At 41.6% G+C, this 17,690-nt stretch overlaps 1 protein-coding gene across 1 annotated transcript in view; it reads left to right on the top strand.

Moving 5' to 3' along the window:
* The window catches only part of LOC132107117 (lysosomal acid phosphatase-like), an 84,888-nt gene that overhangs the window by 40,589 nt on the left and 26,609 nt on the right, over positions 1-17,690 (top strand). The window contains exons 2-7 of the mRNA XM_059513322.1: positions 6,662-6,757; positions 7,142-7,228; positions 7,335-7,487; positions 7,682-7,780; positions 8,136-8,225; positions 10,515-10,647. Of these exons, the coding sequence (XP_059369305.1) occupies positions 6,662-6,757; positions 7,142-7,228; positions 7,335-7,487; positions 7,682-7,780; positions 8,136-8,225; positions 10,515-10,647 (658 nt within the window). The remainder of the gene's footprint in view (positions 1-6,661; positions 6,758-7,141; positions 7,229-7,334; positions 7,488-7,681; positions 7,781-8,135; positions 8,226-10,514; positions 10,648-17,690) is intronic.

The following is a 17,690-nucleotide window of genomic DNA, read 5'->3' on the forward strand; positions in this document are numbered from 1 at the left end:
AAAATTAGACATAATTTAGTTGCCAGAATGAATATTTAGTTGCATATGCGAGTGATTTAGTCACAATGTAGAGGGTTGGGTTGACAAGAAATGGATAGCGGTCTTCGTTTCTGCACTAGTGCGCAAGCACAAGGCATCACTATGTGCATGTAATACTCATGGGAGTTGTAGTGTCACACTGCAATATGGCTTATTTCAGATGCCTTTTAAAAACGCTACAATTATTCAACCCGCCAAAGTGGCTAGTTGGAGTCACTGTGTTACCCGCCACAAGCAAAATCCAGGGGGGCAGGTTTTCATATTTTATTGAAGCACCCCTGGGCGCCGCCATTGGCTAGCGGACCCCCACCTGCTGTTAGCATTCCAATGACTCCCATTAATTTTGGCGTCAATTTGACAGCGAATAACTTTACATCTGAGGAATTTAAAGACTCCATTTGTCCATTGATTATTTCTAAAGAAACATGAAAATGTATAAAAGGCTCCATTACCTTGTATCTTACATTATGGCCCCGTAGAAGCAGTTTTTGTAAAAATAGGCTAACGATTGCGCTATAACATCTCGGTTACGTATGTAACCTTGGTTCCCTGAGTAGGGAACGAGATGCTGCGATGACGTCATCGCCTCGGGAACACCTGTGGTGTGACGAATGTCTGAAGCCCTTATACCATCACGCCAATTTATTGGCCAATAGCGCTTAGCACCGCCCATACGTACGTATGCTATATATGCGTGCTGAGCGCCATTTCATCAGATTTACACTATGACGAAGGAAGCGCTATCGAAGGTACGGAATGGCCAAGCATCGCATCATCTCGTTCCCTACTCAGGGAACCAAGGTTACATACGTAACCGAGATGTTCCCTTTCATAGGTTCACTTCGATGCTGTGATGACGTCATCGCCTTGAGAATGATATACCATAACGCCTGACATACCTAAGATAGCTGGAGGACCAAGGAAAGAATCTGCTCAAGCGGAAGAGACCCGGGAGCCAAGAGCCATCCTCACATCCAGATAAGTAGAACTTGATGAAAGTGCTAGGACTAACCTGCCACAGCACAGACATCTCATACAAAGCTCTTAAAAGAGAGCCTGAAAAGAAGCCATTGCTCTTGTAAAACGAGCACACACCTTAAGAGGCGAAGTCACACCACGCACCTCATAGGCTAAAAATATAGTACTATCTGACACCGCATAGCAAGGGATAAAGCCTCCAACCACTTGCTGGGACGAACAGTGTTGAAGCAGCCTTAGGATATACTAGGCCTAGGAAGCAGTAAGACTTAACCGACCTTGGGGAAAAATCCATACAAGAGGAGCTGACAGAGCCTGCTGATCCTATTCCTCTAATTGAGAATAGATGACTTCAAAGTTATCTGACAAACTTAAACGGCTCAAATGGATGGCCTGCCAGGCCAGGCCACGCTCAGCAGATATGGCAGCCACATAAACCTGTGGCAGGTCCTTAAGGGTAATGGAGATGTTCACTCAGACCAACCTTACTCTGAACAGAATCGTTTGGAAGCAAACAGGTCGACTGGAAGGCAGAAGACTGGTCCTGGGCCATTCTTGGCTAGAGCGTCCCCACCCAGGGGCGACGGAGGAGACAAGGAAACCAGAGCGGGCAATGCGCATGCTCGAAGCAAACAATCCACTTCCGCTCAGCCGAACCTTGCCATATGAGACTCACCCAACTGAGGGTGCAAGAGTAAGTCCACTCCTGAGGTCAGGTGACCCGGGACATGAACTGCTCTGATCGACAGGAACCTGGTCTGCGTCCAAAGAACACATCTTACCAACCTGACGGGGCGAGAGTGTAATCCTCTCTGACCAATGTATGAGACCACAGCCATGTTGTCAGTCCTTGACCTAATGTGACAGCCACTCAACTGGCGTTAAAGACCAGTTCAATGGAATAAAGTATTGGCAAACTTCATTCAAAAAGCAAACCTGAGGAACTTCCTGTGTCTCCTGACGATCTGGATGCAGAAGTACACATTCTTAGACTGATGGTCACAAACCAATCTCTGGTTCAGATAGAGACAGGATGAGCATCTGTGTCCTTGACATTGCTTACCCAAGCAAAAGGTTAGGACGCAAATCCAATCAACCCAATAAGCTGGATGGTGTAACCATATGACAGCCTGATTCTCCCTCATGAGGCCCCGAGACACCTGAGTTGCGGGAAAAACCCCTGAAACAGGAATGGATAATAAATCAGGCATGCCAGCACCAACCATAGAGTGGGGACTTGAATGTTAACATAGGCCCTGCACTAATGGCTTTAGGGCTATCCTCTCCATCTTCAAGCTAAAGTGCAGAGAACGGTAAAATCAGTCCGAAACGCAACATGCAGCGGAAAAACTGATAAAGGCAACAAACTTGTAGGTTGCCAACATTTATACACATTTCCAGCTCAAAGCAACAGCGGAGCTGATAAGAACAGAGTAATTAATCATGCAAATCACTTCTTGGTAGCATGAAGCACCCAACATCTCTAGTGCACAATAATGTATGCTGTAAGACATAATGTGGCTATTCACGTGAAGCGAGTGTTGGTAGCAAAAGCGCCGCATCAATCACATGAAGTAGGCTGACCATTGTGAGCATTAATAGCTTGCCATAAAAGACACTCTTACAAGTGAACTTGTTCACAAAGTAGCTCAGCTACAGAGTAACTCAGTTGGGATGAGAAGAATAATGATAGGCCAGTTATGCAAATAGTTTTGGTAGCCTGAAGTGCCAAAACCCATGTTGCATGACAATGTGAGTTGCAAAACTCCACAGATCCAGCTCGTAGCACAGAGTCTACTATTTGTTCCAGCTCAAACAGCAGTGGAGCTGAAGAATTATTACTAGCTGGACAGTCTAGTGTTTGGTAGCATGAAGCGCCAAAAACCAATGCGCACTGCAATGTCAGCTGTGGAATCCATGATAAAAACGGGTCAAATGTAACTAGAGTTGGAAGCATAAATGCCAATCAATGTACATGCATTCATGCAGTGCAGGAACAGAGACAAGAAACCCCTGCTCACTCTGCAGCTCCAGTCACTATGGCATTAGGTTTTTCGTAAAAACAGCTTGCCATAAGAGTCTACTCAGATGTGAGCTCCCCTACTGATTTGTTCCAGCTCAAGCATCAGCGGAGCTGAAAGACAAATTAATAGCCGTGTCGACTTATGCTTGGTAGCACGAGGCACCAAGACCATAATGCAAGACAATCATTGGCTGCAGAATTCTTAGAGTCTGCGCCAAGAAGCAGTACACGAAATAAGTGCTGGAAGTGTAGCACCAATTCAATGCAAGTGCCTGCATCAGTGCAGCGCAGAAGTAGAGAGAGAGAGAGACATATGAAAACCCGTCTGCTCAACTTTACAACCTGAGCCATAATAACATTAATGTTACAACAGCTTGCCACTTAATATTTCAGCTCAATACAGCAGCAGAGCTGAACAAATTTTATATTACTCCGGCGGACCAACGCTCGGTAGCATGAAGCGCCAAGACCATGGTGCACAATAAAATATCTGCTGCAGGCACTCCTCAGAGTCTGCGTCTAAAAACAGTACACGAACAAGAGTTGGAAGCGTAAGCGCCAAATCAAATGAACGTGTCTGCATCAGTGCTGCCGATAAGGGAGAGGGAGCAAATCCTGCCAGCTCACAGTTATAGCTTGCTATAAACACGTGAGCTCTTCAACTTGTTTCAGCTCGATGCAGGAGCAGAGCTGAAGGAAGTAGTCAGTCAACAAATTATTGGTAGCAGAAGTGCCAATATCACAGTGCACAACAAGATCTGTGCTGGACTCCTCAGAGTCTTCGTCTAAAAACACTACACGAACAAGAGTTGGAAGCGTAAGCGCCAAATCAAATGAACGTGTCTGCATTAGTACAGTACAGCAGGTAACGTAAGGGAGAAAGGGGAATTTTAGCCACCTACTCACCATTATAGCTTGCTATAAGAAACATTCTGAAGCACGTGAATTTTTACACTTATTTGTTTCAGCTCAATGCAACAGCGGAGCTGAAATAAATAGTAATTAGTCGGGCAAAATAATGTTTGGAAGCTTGAAGCGCCAAAAATAACAGTGCACAACACGTCTGTGTGGGAATCCTCAGAGTCTGCGTCTAAAACAGTACACGAACAAGAGTTGGAAGGGTAAGCGCCAAATCAAATGAACATGTCTGCATCAGTGCAGCGCAGCCGATAACAGAGAGAGAGCAAACCCCGCCATCTCACTGTTATAGCTTGCTATAATCACGTGAGCTCTTCCATTTGTTTCAGCTCGATGCAGCAGCGGAGCTGAATGAAGTAATCAGACAACTATTATTGGTAGCACTAAGCGCCAAAATAATAGTGCACAACACACACCTGCTGCAGGGACTCCTCGGAGTCTGCGTCTAAAAACAGTACACGAACAAGATTTGGAAGCGTAAGCGCCAAACCAAATGAACGTGTCTGCATTAGTACAGTGCAGCAGTTAACGTTAGGGAGAAAGGGGAATTTTTAACCACCTGCCTAGTCACCGTTATAGAGAATATTGTTTCAGCTCAATGCAGCAGTGGAGCTGAAATAAATAGTAATTAGCCGGGCAAACTAATGCTTGGTAGCTCTAAGCGCCAAAACCGTAGTGCACGACTTAACGTCCTCAAATCAGTGCCTCTCATATATATATAGTTTTTATAAATTTGAGAAAACACTTTATACAGGGAGGAAAGTAGAGTATGCGTCATCCAATCCGCAGCCGAGAGAATCGATTACGAGCTTCCGGAGCGGGAAACAGATAACCACCTGACTCACGAAGCGCTCTTCTGATGAGCCCGCGCGGTCCGGGGAATAGAGCAAGAGAAAAGGGGAATTAATTCCGTTCTCTTACTCACTGAACACTCGGGCTCATCGCCGTCACCCCAAGCGTCGAGCTCGTGCGGCGCCTCGGCAACCACAGAACTAGAACAGCGGGGGTTGAACGAACATCTCTCCTTCCTCAGAAAGAGAGCGAGCCCAGAGTGCAACTTACTTATTTTCAAACACAGATATCACGGATACAACAATAGATAAAGGCCGCAAAGCGGTCTTCCTACCTGTTTCCTCGTGAGTCCGTGTAATGTGATCCACACATACCGGAAAACTCATTGTGTCCGCCTTAGAGGAGTAAACTGCTCTATATAAATAGATGGCTTAGAACACAAGAATCTCTTTCCGATGGGCAACAGATGATCCGCTCCCTGAAGGAATTAAAATCTGATGAAATGGCGCTCAGCGCGCATATATAGCATACTTACCTATGGGCGATGCTAAGCGCTATTGGCCAATAAATTGGCATGATGGTATAAGGGCTTCAGACATTCGTCACACCACAGGTGTTCCCGAGGCGATGACGTCATCGCAGCATCGAAGTGAACCTATGAAAGGGAACCTGCGACTCTCTGTCGCACAGTAGAGAAATTACTGTATGGACAGGAGGAGAAGCTCGCAGACAATCTTTTACTGTCTATGAGGCTATCGGGGGGACGTGGAGGCATGAAGTCAATGGAGATAATTAATCAGAACACTTACCAAAATTTGCTCCTGTTCACGCTCGCCTTCTCTGCAAGACTTGGTGGGTGATTCAGATTTCTCTTGGCACAGCTATTAGAAGACTTACAGGTTGCTCATGTGACATCTACGTCATCAAGCTCAGTTTGAGTCTGCGCAATACGCCCGACCCCCAGGAAGTGCGTGCTTCTAATTGACTTCACTTGTCTCCGTTGAATCCAATGGGGTTGCTGTGTCCATTTCTTTTACTGTCTATGGCAAAATCCACCCGCATTTGGCGGGTTGACGGGTGTTAATGTCAAGCCCTGCATGTACCTCAAGTCCACTTGTATATCAAGTCCACTTTACAGGGCACTTATTACGGTCGAATAAGAAACACTTGAATGCTGCTGCCTGAACAAGAGACCTCCTTACTGAAGTAAAAGTGTCTAATGTCACTATCTGGCGAAAGAACTTGCGGATCTCCACCAAATTCGGGTGATCCCTTCAGGTCGAGGAGCACTCTCGAACACGACACTCTGCGCATCTGCATGATTGGCTAGATCGGTTAACCACCCGTACCTCCCAAACCCCGGGCCTTACGATGCGGTGAAGGTCTCATTCGATAGAGGGCCTCAACTCGTACACTCAGTTCGCGTTACAGAGGGTTCCTTAAGATGAAGGGGTCCCCCAGATTTGGTGAGGATTTGCCGTGCTTCAGTGGTATACCATAGGCTACACTAAGCTTTAAAACTTAAAAAAAAATACACCATTTCAAGCATTTTATCTGCGTTATATGTTGTGTAAAAAATATATAATAATATCGGCAGCACATCCGCCAATGACGATATATCAGAGACAGGCTCATATTGGTCGAAAATATCGGCTAAATGATATATTGGTCAGGCTCTAATTGAAACAAGTCTGATTTCTGTGAAAGACAGATAAAGATAAGGAGATCAACTAAATTTGCTCATCCAATTAGAATGTGTTTACAGACAACTGTGTGGCCTGTATCCAAGTGTCAGGATGAGCACATGACAAGTTGGTTTTGATAAACTCACCACAGTTGCACGGAGTAGTTCTTTCTCCTGAACACACACATAAATCCCCAATACTTATATGACTTTTTTTTCTCTGCCAGCTTTATCGTCATGGTGACAGATCTCCAGTCAGGCCATATCCAGCTGATCCCTATAAGGAGAGTGACTGGCCCCAGGGTTTTGGACAGCTCTCTCGGGTACAGTATGCACACACACACACACACACACACATGCTTTATGCTCTTTGTTTTAACTGGTTATGTGCCATTTAAGTTGCCTTTAGTTTGTGTAGAAACATGCAAGTGTCTGTGCTAAATCGTGTTTATATATACATTGAGGGGGTGAACTGCTCCTTACATAATTAAAACAGTTTTTGTAGAAACCTTTTATGAGTATTATCCGTCATCATCTCACATTCAGACGATTCCTCACAAAAACAATTTATTTCTTAATGTTTCCAACTTTTTAAGTTAGCGCTAAATTACTGAATGCACCTTTAACGATTTAATTTAATTCTTTCCGTATAAGATTTAGTAGGATGGTGTTTTTATTACTTCAATTCAATCTTTTGATCATTCCAGGAGGGAATGAAGCAACACTTTGAACTGGGTCAGTTTTTAAAGAAACACTACACGAGATTCCTGAGTGAGAGCTATAACCGGCATGAGGTTACTGTCTCTCTAAATTATTGTTCAAATATGTTCAATAAACTTTAACAGAGTTATCAGACTTATGTGTTTACATAGAAAAAGTAACCCTGTCTTTGTGCCGTAGATACTTATCAGAAGTACAGACGCCGATCGGACTCTAATGAGTGCAGAAGCAAACCTGGCTGGCATGTTCCCACCTAATGGTTCTGAGGTGTTTAATCCAGATTTGAAATGGCAACCAATACCTGTTCACACTGTCCCAGAGGACCAAGATAAGGTAATAGATCACAATGAAGTTCTCACTTTACTTTCCAATTTTTTTTTTGCACAGTGAAACTTGGCCCTGACCTCTCTTCAGTGATGAAGTCAAATTTGCACAGAAGCAGCATCAATAAATGTCTCTGTATGTTTAAAATCTGTTTCTATTGTTACACAATCTGCTTTCAGTGTGTTTGTATTTTTTCTTTCCAGCTGCTCTCATTCCCTCTGAAAGACTGTCCACGTTACACACAGTTAATGAATGAGACTGAAAAAACTAACATTTTTCTTAACATGACTGAAACCTACAAGGTGAGTCCACCATGTGAAAATTACAATTAATAATTAAACTAATAACATTCTTACCTTACATTTTAAAAAGTATATTGAATCCCTACATCATTGTTTTGTTTGGGTAAATATCATGTAAATGGATCAAATGTAAATCGTTTTATTGATTTTGTGAATATGTATTGTCAGATGGCAGAAAACGTATGCTCCTTAATCAAAGTATTTACAGCTTTAGTGCTATTTTTTCATTATATATTATAAATCTTGCTCCCTGTTTTTACAATGTAACTTACAATGTTAGCATGTGTATCTGCAAAAAAAAAAAAAAACACTAGATTATGATCATTCATTGTGATGTTATTATGTTTTTATGCAGGGCTTTTTGGAGATGGTGAGAAATAAAACAGGACTGAAGAAACCCAACATTGGAAACATTTGGAGTTTGTATGACACATTGTTCTGTGAGGTGAGTTTCACCTGGCATTTATGTGCACACATGCAGTCATGGCTATATCTAGGATTAAAAAACTTTGCCAGTCAATCTCACCTGCTAAGTATCGTCTATAGGAATGAATGATATATTGAACTTTTTTTTTTAACTCACTCACTATCAAGTGCAGATTTAGGGCTTCAGAAGAACAAATTGCTTTTATTTCCTCCATAGAGGAATTTATTTTAAATGATAATCATTAAAGACCTACTGTGAGCTACAAAGTTTTCTCCCTACACTCTCAAACTATTTTAATATTTGTGTGTGTGTGTGTGTGTGTGTGTGTGTGTGTGTGAGTGTGTGTGTATATATATATATATATATATATATATATATATATATATATCCATTACTGTTTTATTTGATTCTTATTAGGCATTTAAAATATCAGAGGAGGCTCGTATTTATACAAACACATTTACTTGGGAGCAGAGGTGGGTAGTAACGAGTTGCATTTACTTCGTTACATTTACTTGAGTAATTTTTTGGGGTAACGAATACTTTTCGGAGTATATTTAAAGAGGGGTACTTTATACTCTTACTTGAGTAAATTTTTGGGGAAAAATCTGTACTTTTACTTCGTTACTGTGTGTTACGCTCCTCTCGTTACTTTATCTTAATGCAATAAATGTTATAATGCTTCAGTTTATTCCAAACGCGCCGTCTACTTTTCTCTGGGCAATGAGCGATGCCCATTCGCGAATGATTCATTCTTTTGAGTCAATTCTGTTCAAAGGCTTGATCAAACCAATTGGCAAACGAGTGAATTGGTTCATGAATCAGTTTGAATGAGTCGTTCCGTTCCCTGCCGCACGCGCTGTGCATCTGAAGTGGTTCACTCGGAGTTGTAACGTTTAAGAACAGAAAGAGCGTTGAAAACGTGGCTGGAACTGCACTGAATTGAAATCTGCAAAGGCTATTATTTGCTAGCGATGGAGATCCTTATTAGATGAACACCGCGTGTGCTGTCTACTGTTTAACAGGTAATATCTTGGGCTACATTCGATTACAGTACACGATACCACTGTGACATTAGTTTGTTGTACGTGTGTGGCTTATAACAAAGGGGAGTCAAGTTGAATGCAGCTTCCAAAAGACAAAAAATAGCCGATTAAGATTTTATTAATTTTAATACAATCACACCTGTGCAAGTACGTTCAGCGAGTCATATTATCAGCTGCTAAATTCAGATCTGTGATTGCTTGCTGGCGCTGAGCCAGAGATAGATGCGTTTATACAGCGCTGCGCATTATAACCAATCACACATGATTCTTTTGAGCTTATTAAAGCATTGGCCAATCAAAGGTGTTCCGATGAGTCATCGCTAAAATGCCGGTGCTTCCTTCACTCGCTCACTGACTGGAGACCTCTCTCTGGCGAATTCTCTCGCAGAAACAACAAAGTGCAGATGTGTGTACGAATCTTTAATTAAGATATTGATTTCACAGTGTTAACAGTTTCAGTGATTTTAATGGGAGTTTCTGAGAGTGATTGAAATCTAGACTGTCAGTGAAAATTATCTTTAATAATGTAAATGTTATTTGCTCTCTTTCTGAACAATGAAAGATTAGTAGCAATATTTATATCACATTAACTTTCAATGTTAAATTCACATTTAATATAAAGTCAGTCGTATTAAAAAAATGTTATGGCATGACACCTATATCTGTTACTTAAGTAAACAGACAGGGTTTTATAATAAATTACATAAATTGGAGTAAAGGCTGATGAAATATATACATTTATACACGCACACATACATTACATACATTTTATCTATATATCTAAATAAAAATAGGCTCAGTACAGTATATATGACCCAAAGTAACTAGTAACTAACTACTTGAGTAGATTTTTTATCCGATACTCTTTTACTCTTACTCAAGTAACTATTCAAGACTAGTACTTTTACTTTTACTTGAGTAAAAATTTCTAGAAGTACTTTTACTTCTACTTGAGTACAGTTTTTGGGTACTCTACCCACCTCTGCTTGGGAGTCATGACAGTCATTCACAAGTTTGATGGCTTGTGGGTAAAACAATTCCCCAGTCTGTGTGGACTCTTTCATGATATTAAGAGGCTTTGCAGTAAATGTCTTGCAATAATGGCCGTACCACAAACTGAATCACAATTATTTAATTTTATATCAGACTGATCTCATGATGCTCAGAATAAATTAAATCCTAATGCTCAGACAGACTCCATGAACTGTGTCAGATCAGAAAATCTTCCTTCTCCACCTCTTCTCGTTATTCTCCTTCCCAGGCAAAGCATGGGATGCGACCACCTGATTGGGTTACTCCAAGTGTGATGGAGACGCTAAAGGTCTTAAACAACTTTGGTTATCAGATTTTGTTTGGAGTCTACAAGAGAAAAGAGAAGTGCAGACTTCAGGGAGGTGAGAGCTTTTTCTTTTCAAATTAATTTCAAATAAACTTACCATTATGCCAAGTAAAATATGTAGCGGCCCCTCAGATATATTGATCAAGATGCAGAGAGTTTCAAATAGGTGTCAATTTATTTCTTCCTCTCAATGAGCACCATGCAGCATGAACACCATGAAAACTACAGAATAAACAGAAATTCTTCTATGTAGTTTCACAAATAATTTGCACATAAATCATGTTCACATATTAATGTTTACACCCAATACAAATTATTTTAACAAATGACCAATATGAAATGTGTTTTTATTTAACTCCTGTGACTCAGTGATCAGTTTCTTGGCTTCCTCGACTGATGGAACACTGACTAGCCCGTCATCAACATAAAAGTTTTTCTCTATGAATGTTTATGCTAGTGGATAGGTAGCTTTGTGTTGGCGTGCCAGATGTTTCAAGCCAAAGTTGGCACATCCTGGAGACGAGGCGGCTCAGAAGAGATGAACCGGCACCCTGTATTCCTGTGGTTCCTTCTCCAAATCTCCACCTTTCCACCAGAGGAATTTCAGATAATTCCGGTATTCAGGAGTGACAGAGAACTGATAAAACATTCTTTCTATATCATAGATGATCGCTACGGCCTCCTTCCTGGAGCGGCAGAGAACTCATACCAGAGGATTCATAAGATCAGGCCCAGTTAGTAAAGTGTCATTTAGAGAAACACCATGGAATTTGGCTGAACAGTCGAATACGGCTCTCAGCTTGTCTGGTTTTCTGGGGTGATAGATGCCATGATGCGGAAGGTACCACGCAGTCTCTCCTGCAAATGTTGTAGGGCCAGGCTCTGCATCACCCATGATAATTGTTTCTCCCATGAATGTTTTGTATTGATCATAATATTGTTTATTGGTCTTTAGCTTCTTCTTAAGGCACTGCAAGCGAACTGTGGCTAGCCTCTTGTTGTTTGGTAGGTTGGGTGGAGTGTTGCCCTTGAAAGAGAGAGGCATCTCATAATGTCCAACTTTCTTCTGCGTGATGTTGTCACTTAGGAACTGTATGAAATTAACATCGTTCTGGGACACATATTTATCTTCATAAGTTCTCTCTGTGAAGTCTGATTCTAGGGGTTTTAGAACATCTGTCGTCAATGGAATTGGCAGTTCTTTTACTGTGAGACGATGCACAAAGCTCTGACTTCCTTGTCTGTCTAGGTGAGGATTTAATGAGCCTATGATACTCCATCCTAGTTTTTATCTCTGTGCAAATGGTTGATTTTTGTCCCCAATGATAACCTCAAGAGGAGTTAATGCTGCTGCACAGTCATATCTTCTTATCATATCTTGCATGGTTTTCTGTGGAAGTGGAGCTATTCGTTGTTGCTTCCACAGGTCTTTGTTTCCTGTCATCGTGCAAGCAGGTTGGGTGACGACTGCTGCATATGTTGCATGTGTGTTGTCTCTTACAATCTTTGGTCATGTGATCCTTCCTCAAGCACCCAAAGCAGAGCCGATTTTCACAGATGAATGCTTTTTATCTTCACTACTCTTTGCTGCGAAGGTGGGACAGTTATGAGGTTCACTTTTAAAGATGAAGCAAGGTGATTTTGGTTTACTGCTGTTTGTTTCTTGTTTCTCCTGAGCGAAACTCTTTGTTTGTGTATTTGTGTTGAGAGCTTTGTCTCTCTTTGGTGATCTTTCATTTGTGGCCCTGAAGTTCATCAACAATGTAGAAGCAATAGGGTTACAGGCTATCCGTGCATCTTTGCTCAGGAAATTTGTGAAGCATGCAAGATCTGGATAGCTTCTGGATGTGTCAAGTTCCTCCACAACAACTCGACTCCACTTGCGCACGATCCATTCTCATAGTTTTTCTGAGCAACTTGTGATTTTCCTCACAATCGTTAAGGATAGCTAGTCATTTGACGTGGGGCATCGCCTCAGTGCAGCCTTGGAGGAAGTTAGCAAACTATTGTAGTGCTAGTGGATCATTTGTGTTGATCTTTGGCCATCTCATGAGCTTATCTCGGAAAGCCTTTTGTATGATGAACGGGTTCCCATATCTGTCTTCTAAGACTTTCTATGCTCCATTGTATGCACTTTCTGAATCTCGATAAAAGAAACCTTCTAATGCTTTATGTGCCTCTCCAGCAAGATCATTTTTTAGATAAAATATCTTCTCACTTGGTGGGAGAGATTTTCTGTCAATAAGAGCTATAAATGACATCTTCCAATCTGTAAACTGTAGAGGGTCACCACGGAACGGGGTTGGTTCAGGGACCGGCAAGCGGTTCATGCTTAATGAGCTGGCGATTGCCTGGGCTAGACTGACAGACTCCTGGGTTATTGTCACCTCAGGAGCAGTTTGGTGAGGTTGGAATGATGCAGCATCAGGATTTAATCAAGGTTCATTTTGATTTCTGTAGCAAGCAGAGTTAGTTTGGTCAATAATCTCCTCATCATGGTTCTCAAACCCTTCAAAATTGTCATATGCTCTCACATGAGCTGCTGCTATGGAAAAATCTTTTGCATCATGTCTTTTGCTTGTAACTGCTGCAATTTGGTTCTCTCTTGTTCCAACTGTTGTTGCATTTCCCACTCTTTTTGTTTCATTTCTACCAACTGTGACGAGGCAGCTGCCTCCTCCCTGATTGTAGGAATCTCCGCCCACTCTGACCGTTTGGAGCCTGGTTGAAGATGGTAGCACTCCTGTGTGGGCGGCGCCCTGATGACGGGGATGTCGCTTGGGAGGGGGAATGTGACGAATCAGCTGCCTACTCCCTGATTGTCACCGCCACCCTGTCCTAAATCGCCGCCCTTAACCAGGCTCCCGACTGGAGTGGGTGTGTGAGAGGAGGAGCACTGGACGAGTCAGGGCTGGCGGCGTGTGATGGGGCACACCTGAAGGAAATGGAGACTCATCACCGCCGCTGTTTAAAAGCCCAACGCGCCTCTCCTCAGGAGACCGGTCTCTTCCCCGTGCATGCACACTGGTGTCCTCGTGGGTCCAGGAAGGGTGCGTTGAGGGACTCCCGCGCCACTAGAGACGTGAGCTACCGGACCTGCGATCCGGACGGGAACCACACCCATTTGCACCCATTTGAGTGGTTGCTCAATCTCTCCGGTGACTTTGCTGAGCTTACCGTTTCAGTTTTAGTGTGTCCAAAGACAGACCCATATTCATCTTTGTTTAAGGTTTCTCTTACCCTTTCCTTCTAAAGTTGATCATTATATTCTTGATTAACAGTCTCTAGACGGTTACTAATAAGGTCACAAATGTCTTTTGTTAGCGTAACACAGGCATCCATCTTCTTTACAATCTCTGGTGTGGTGTTACTGTTACGAAGTATAGGTTCATACTGTTGCCATCATGCTTTGCTTGGATGTCTTGCTGTAATTTATTAAGGTCTTCTGATGAACAGAGGGCTTTTAATTTTGTCCTAGTCTCCCTAGCTACCAGCTTCCAAGGGTCATAGGTCTTGTTAAATGCTTTCTCACGTTTTCTGGTGTCTTGGTCATGCATCTCTTGGCCTTTCTCCATTAGCTTTCTTTCACGTGAGCTGGACCTGCATGGGGTGTCTTTAAGTGACATCTTCTTTGTTTGTGCTGCTGCTTTAAGTCGAGTGTAGCCTTTGATTGTCCAATGCCTGAATTTACAGTTGTAAGCTGTAGTTATCCTTTACTACAGAGTAATGTTTATGCCACGCATTAACAGATAATGGACATCTAAAATGATTTTTAGCTTAAAACAGTAACAACAAAACACTAATTTTAACCTTTTCAGATATGACCGAAGAGCATGGGCTAGTTTCTTGAAATAGTCACCAGTTTTAGAAGCTTTAGGAACGGAGAATTAGTTTGCAAGATATTTTGACCTTATAATACCATATTATTGTTAAGTCATTCAGTTATGCTGCAAGCATGTGTGCAAAAATTGTCCCTCTTCAGCTCTTTTGCTCCTTGGCATCCAGTCTCTCTGTTTGCAGCTCTAGCTGTACCTTTAGCAAGCTGTCCATTTTAAGTCTTGCCTGTGTGCAGGAGTTGGATGCAAGCAAAGTAAACTGGCTAGTATTAGGTTGGTGTTTGGACCTCAGATGTGATGGCGTCAACTTCTCACCAGGGATGGCAGGGCTGGTGTAGCGATGAGTTTTCACTGTAGCGGCCCCTCGGATATATTTTTTTTAAGATGCAGAGAGTTTCAAACGGGTGTCAATTTATTTAAATTTATTTATTGAATTTATGTAGTTTCACAAATAAATCATGTTCACATATTAATCATGTTTACACCCAATACAAATTATTTTAACAAATGATCAATATGAAATATGAAATGTGTTTTTAAGTTTTCATGACAAATGAAATATCACATGCTTCTTTTAAATGAAACACAATATATTATAGTTGTTTAAAGAAAGAATATATGTTTTTATATTGATGAGATATGCAATTGATTGATGCAATAAACCCATAAACAAATGAAGTATTGACATTCTCTATTCCTATAACAATATCCCTTCTGATATTAATACAAACTCCACCTATTTTCCTTCATACCTCATTCCACTTTTCCAAGGGCGCTAATCAAAGAGTTTCTGTCATCAGCTACCATGCTCTCTAGCTCGACACACCCTCACAGTTCGGAGCATGTGAGCAAAATAACATGTACGAGCAATACAAAAATAATAAAGTAAATCTCAATGTAAACTCTTTCTTTAGAAGATTCAAATGGATGAACATGATAAATAACTTAAGTGGTTACAAGTTTTTACCATTCTTCCGACAATACGTGAACACCACATTGAGATTTTGGTCCATATTGACATGATAGCATCATGCAGTTGCTGCAGATTTGTCGTGTGCACATCCATGATGCAAATCTCTCGTTTCACCACATCCCAAAGCTGATCTACTGGATTGAGATCTGGTGACTGTGGAGGCCATTTGAGTAAAGTGAACTCATTGTCATGTTCAGGAAACCAGTCGGAGATGATATGAGCTTTGTGACATGGTGCATTATCCCGCTGGAAGTAACCATCAGAAGATGGGTACAGTAGGGTTGCCGCGGATAGGAAAATTTCCCACCGGTTAATCGATGTGTGACAACACCGGTACCACCGGTAACTATATTGTTAATTATATTCATTAAAATTATTAATTTTACCATGGTTGCTGCACGACCGGTTTGAAAGTTCTGTGGGACTGCCGCTAGAAGTAGAAATGCGACAATTGTGTCCTAATGTCGTGTGCAGTGGAAAGGGGGCTTTTGGCTTTACATCGCATGCAATCTACTCGTACAGTGTGAGTTGGTACCTTGCCGAAATCGCACTGAAATCACACAGTATTTGCCCGGCTTAAGGCATTACTAATCCATTTTCAGTAATATTTTTTTTCGGTACATGTTCAGTAACACTTGTGTAACAACACACTTTCAGCACAAAATGTAATTTTTGTTTCATTTCTCTTTCTATCCACGTTTTTTTCCTGATGTAAAAATGGGCACCGCCATTTGTAAATTATATGGGTTAAGCGTCTCATTTGCATCCAGCTATTTTTAGCTGTACAAAACAGTTTGATATTGACAATTGATGTGTCCTATCATATTATTTTAATCTGTTATCTTAATAAAGAACACTGGTTTGTACTTCAAACGGTTTTACTGTTTACTGCACATTGTTATTCTCCTCGTTATTTACCTATGGCGGCTAATTAAACGGAAGTCTCACCCATAGGCTTACTTCCGCGTTGAGGAAAAGGTGGATAGTTTACGTTCAAAGGAGCTCGCGCTCGCCCCGTCGGAAGCTCTGACAGAAAGGCTGCGTGTGTGAGGCTGACCGAGACATGCTGTTTAAGATGTGCAGGTTTCCTTGATGCACAACTTACATTTCACAGGTATATTCTCCATCTGTAAATGTTAAAAAACCAATGGAAATATTCGCAATTTGCTGTCAGAAGTGCATGAGCTTTTGCTTTTGCTAATCTCCACAGACTTCAAGAACGAGCGCCGCTGCGCGCATGCGCGCCAAACATACAGAGCTCCGTGAAATAGAAGCGCAATAATTCTAATGTATAAATTTTGCTGAAATATTTATAGTTGGACATTAAATGTGACATATGTACAATTTTAAACTATAAGTAAGTGTATTTGTATGATAGCACTAACTGTAAAGTGTAATGGGGTAATCAAAATAGCCTTTAAATAAGATAAAACAATCGGCTTCCTCCTCATTTTGTTCTCCCTCTTCTATCACGGGGTGCGTTGACTGTGCTTTTCTACCAAAGATGACCGTTTCTTGGTCTTTTCAACACTCGAGTACACATAGTCACTCCAGTAGCGCATGTCTAGGAATTAATTATAGTGTATGCTCTCTTTTAAACTAAATGTTTAATTATTAGTTAAAAATTATTATTTTTCGTTAATCAAATAAATATTTAAGAAAAAACGAATACTTAAAAAAAAAAAATCAAAGCAGCCTGAACTGTTGAGACAAGGCAGGATGGATCCATGCTTTCATGTTTTTTTACACCAAATTCTGATCCTACCATCTGAATGTCGCAGCAGAAATCGAGACTCGTCAGACCAGGCAACGTTTTTCCAATCTTCTATTGTTCAATTTTGATGATCCTGTGCAAACTGAAGCCTCCGTATCCTGTTATTTGCTGACGGGAGTGGCACCCGGTGTGGTTTTCTGCTGCTGTAGCCCATCTGCTTCAGGGTTCGACGTGTTGTGCGTTCAGAGATGGTATTCTGCACACCTTGGTTGTAACGATTGGTTCTTTGAGTAACTGTTGCCTTTCTACCATCTCTAATCAGTCTGCCCATTCTCCTCTGACCCTTTGACATCAACAAGGCATTTTTGTCCACACAGCTGCCGCTCACTGGATATTTTCTCTTTTTTAGACCATTCTCTGTAAACCCTAGATATGGTTGTACATGTAAATCCCAGTAGATCAGCAGTTTCTGAAATACCCAGACCAGCCCATCTGGCACCAACAACCATTCCAGGTTCCAAGTCACTCAAATCCCCTTTCTTCCCAATTCTGATGCTCCGCTTGAACTTCAGCAA

Source organism: Carassius carassius, chromosome 2, assembly GCF_963082965.1.
Source record: "Carassius carassius chromosome 2, fCarCar2.1, whole genome shotgun sequence".
Taxonomy (NCBI): domain Eukaryota; kingdom Metazoa; phylum Chordata; class Actinopteri; order Cypriniformes; family Cyprinidae; genus Carassius; species Carassius carassius.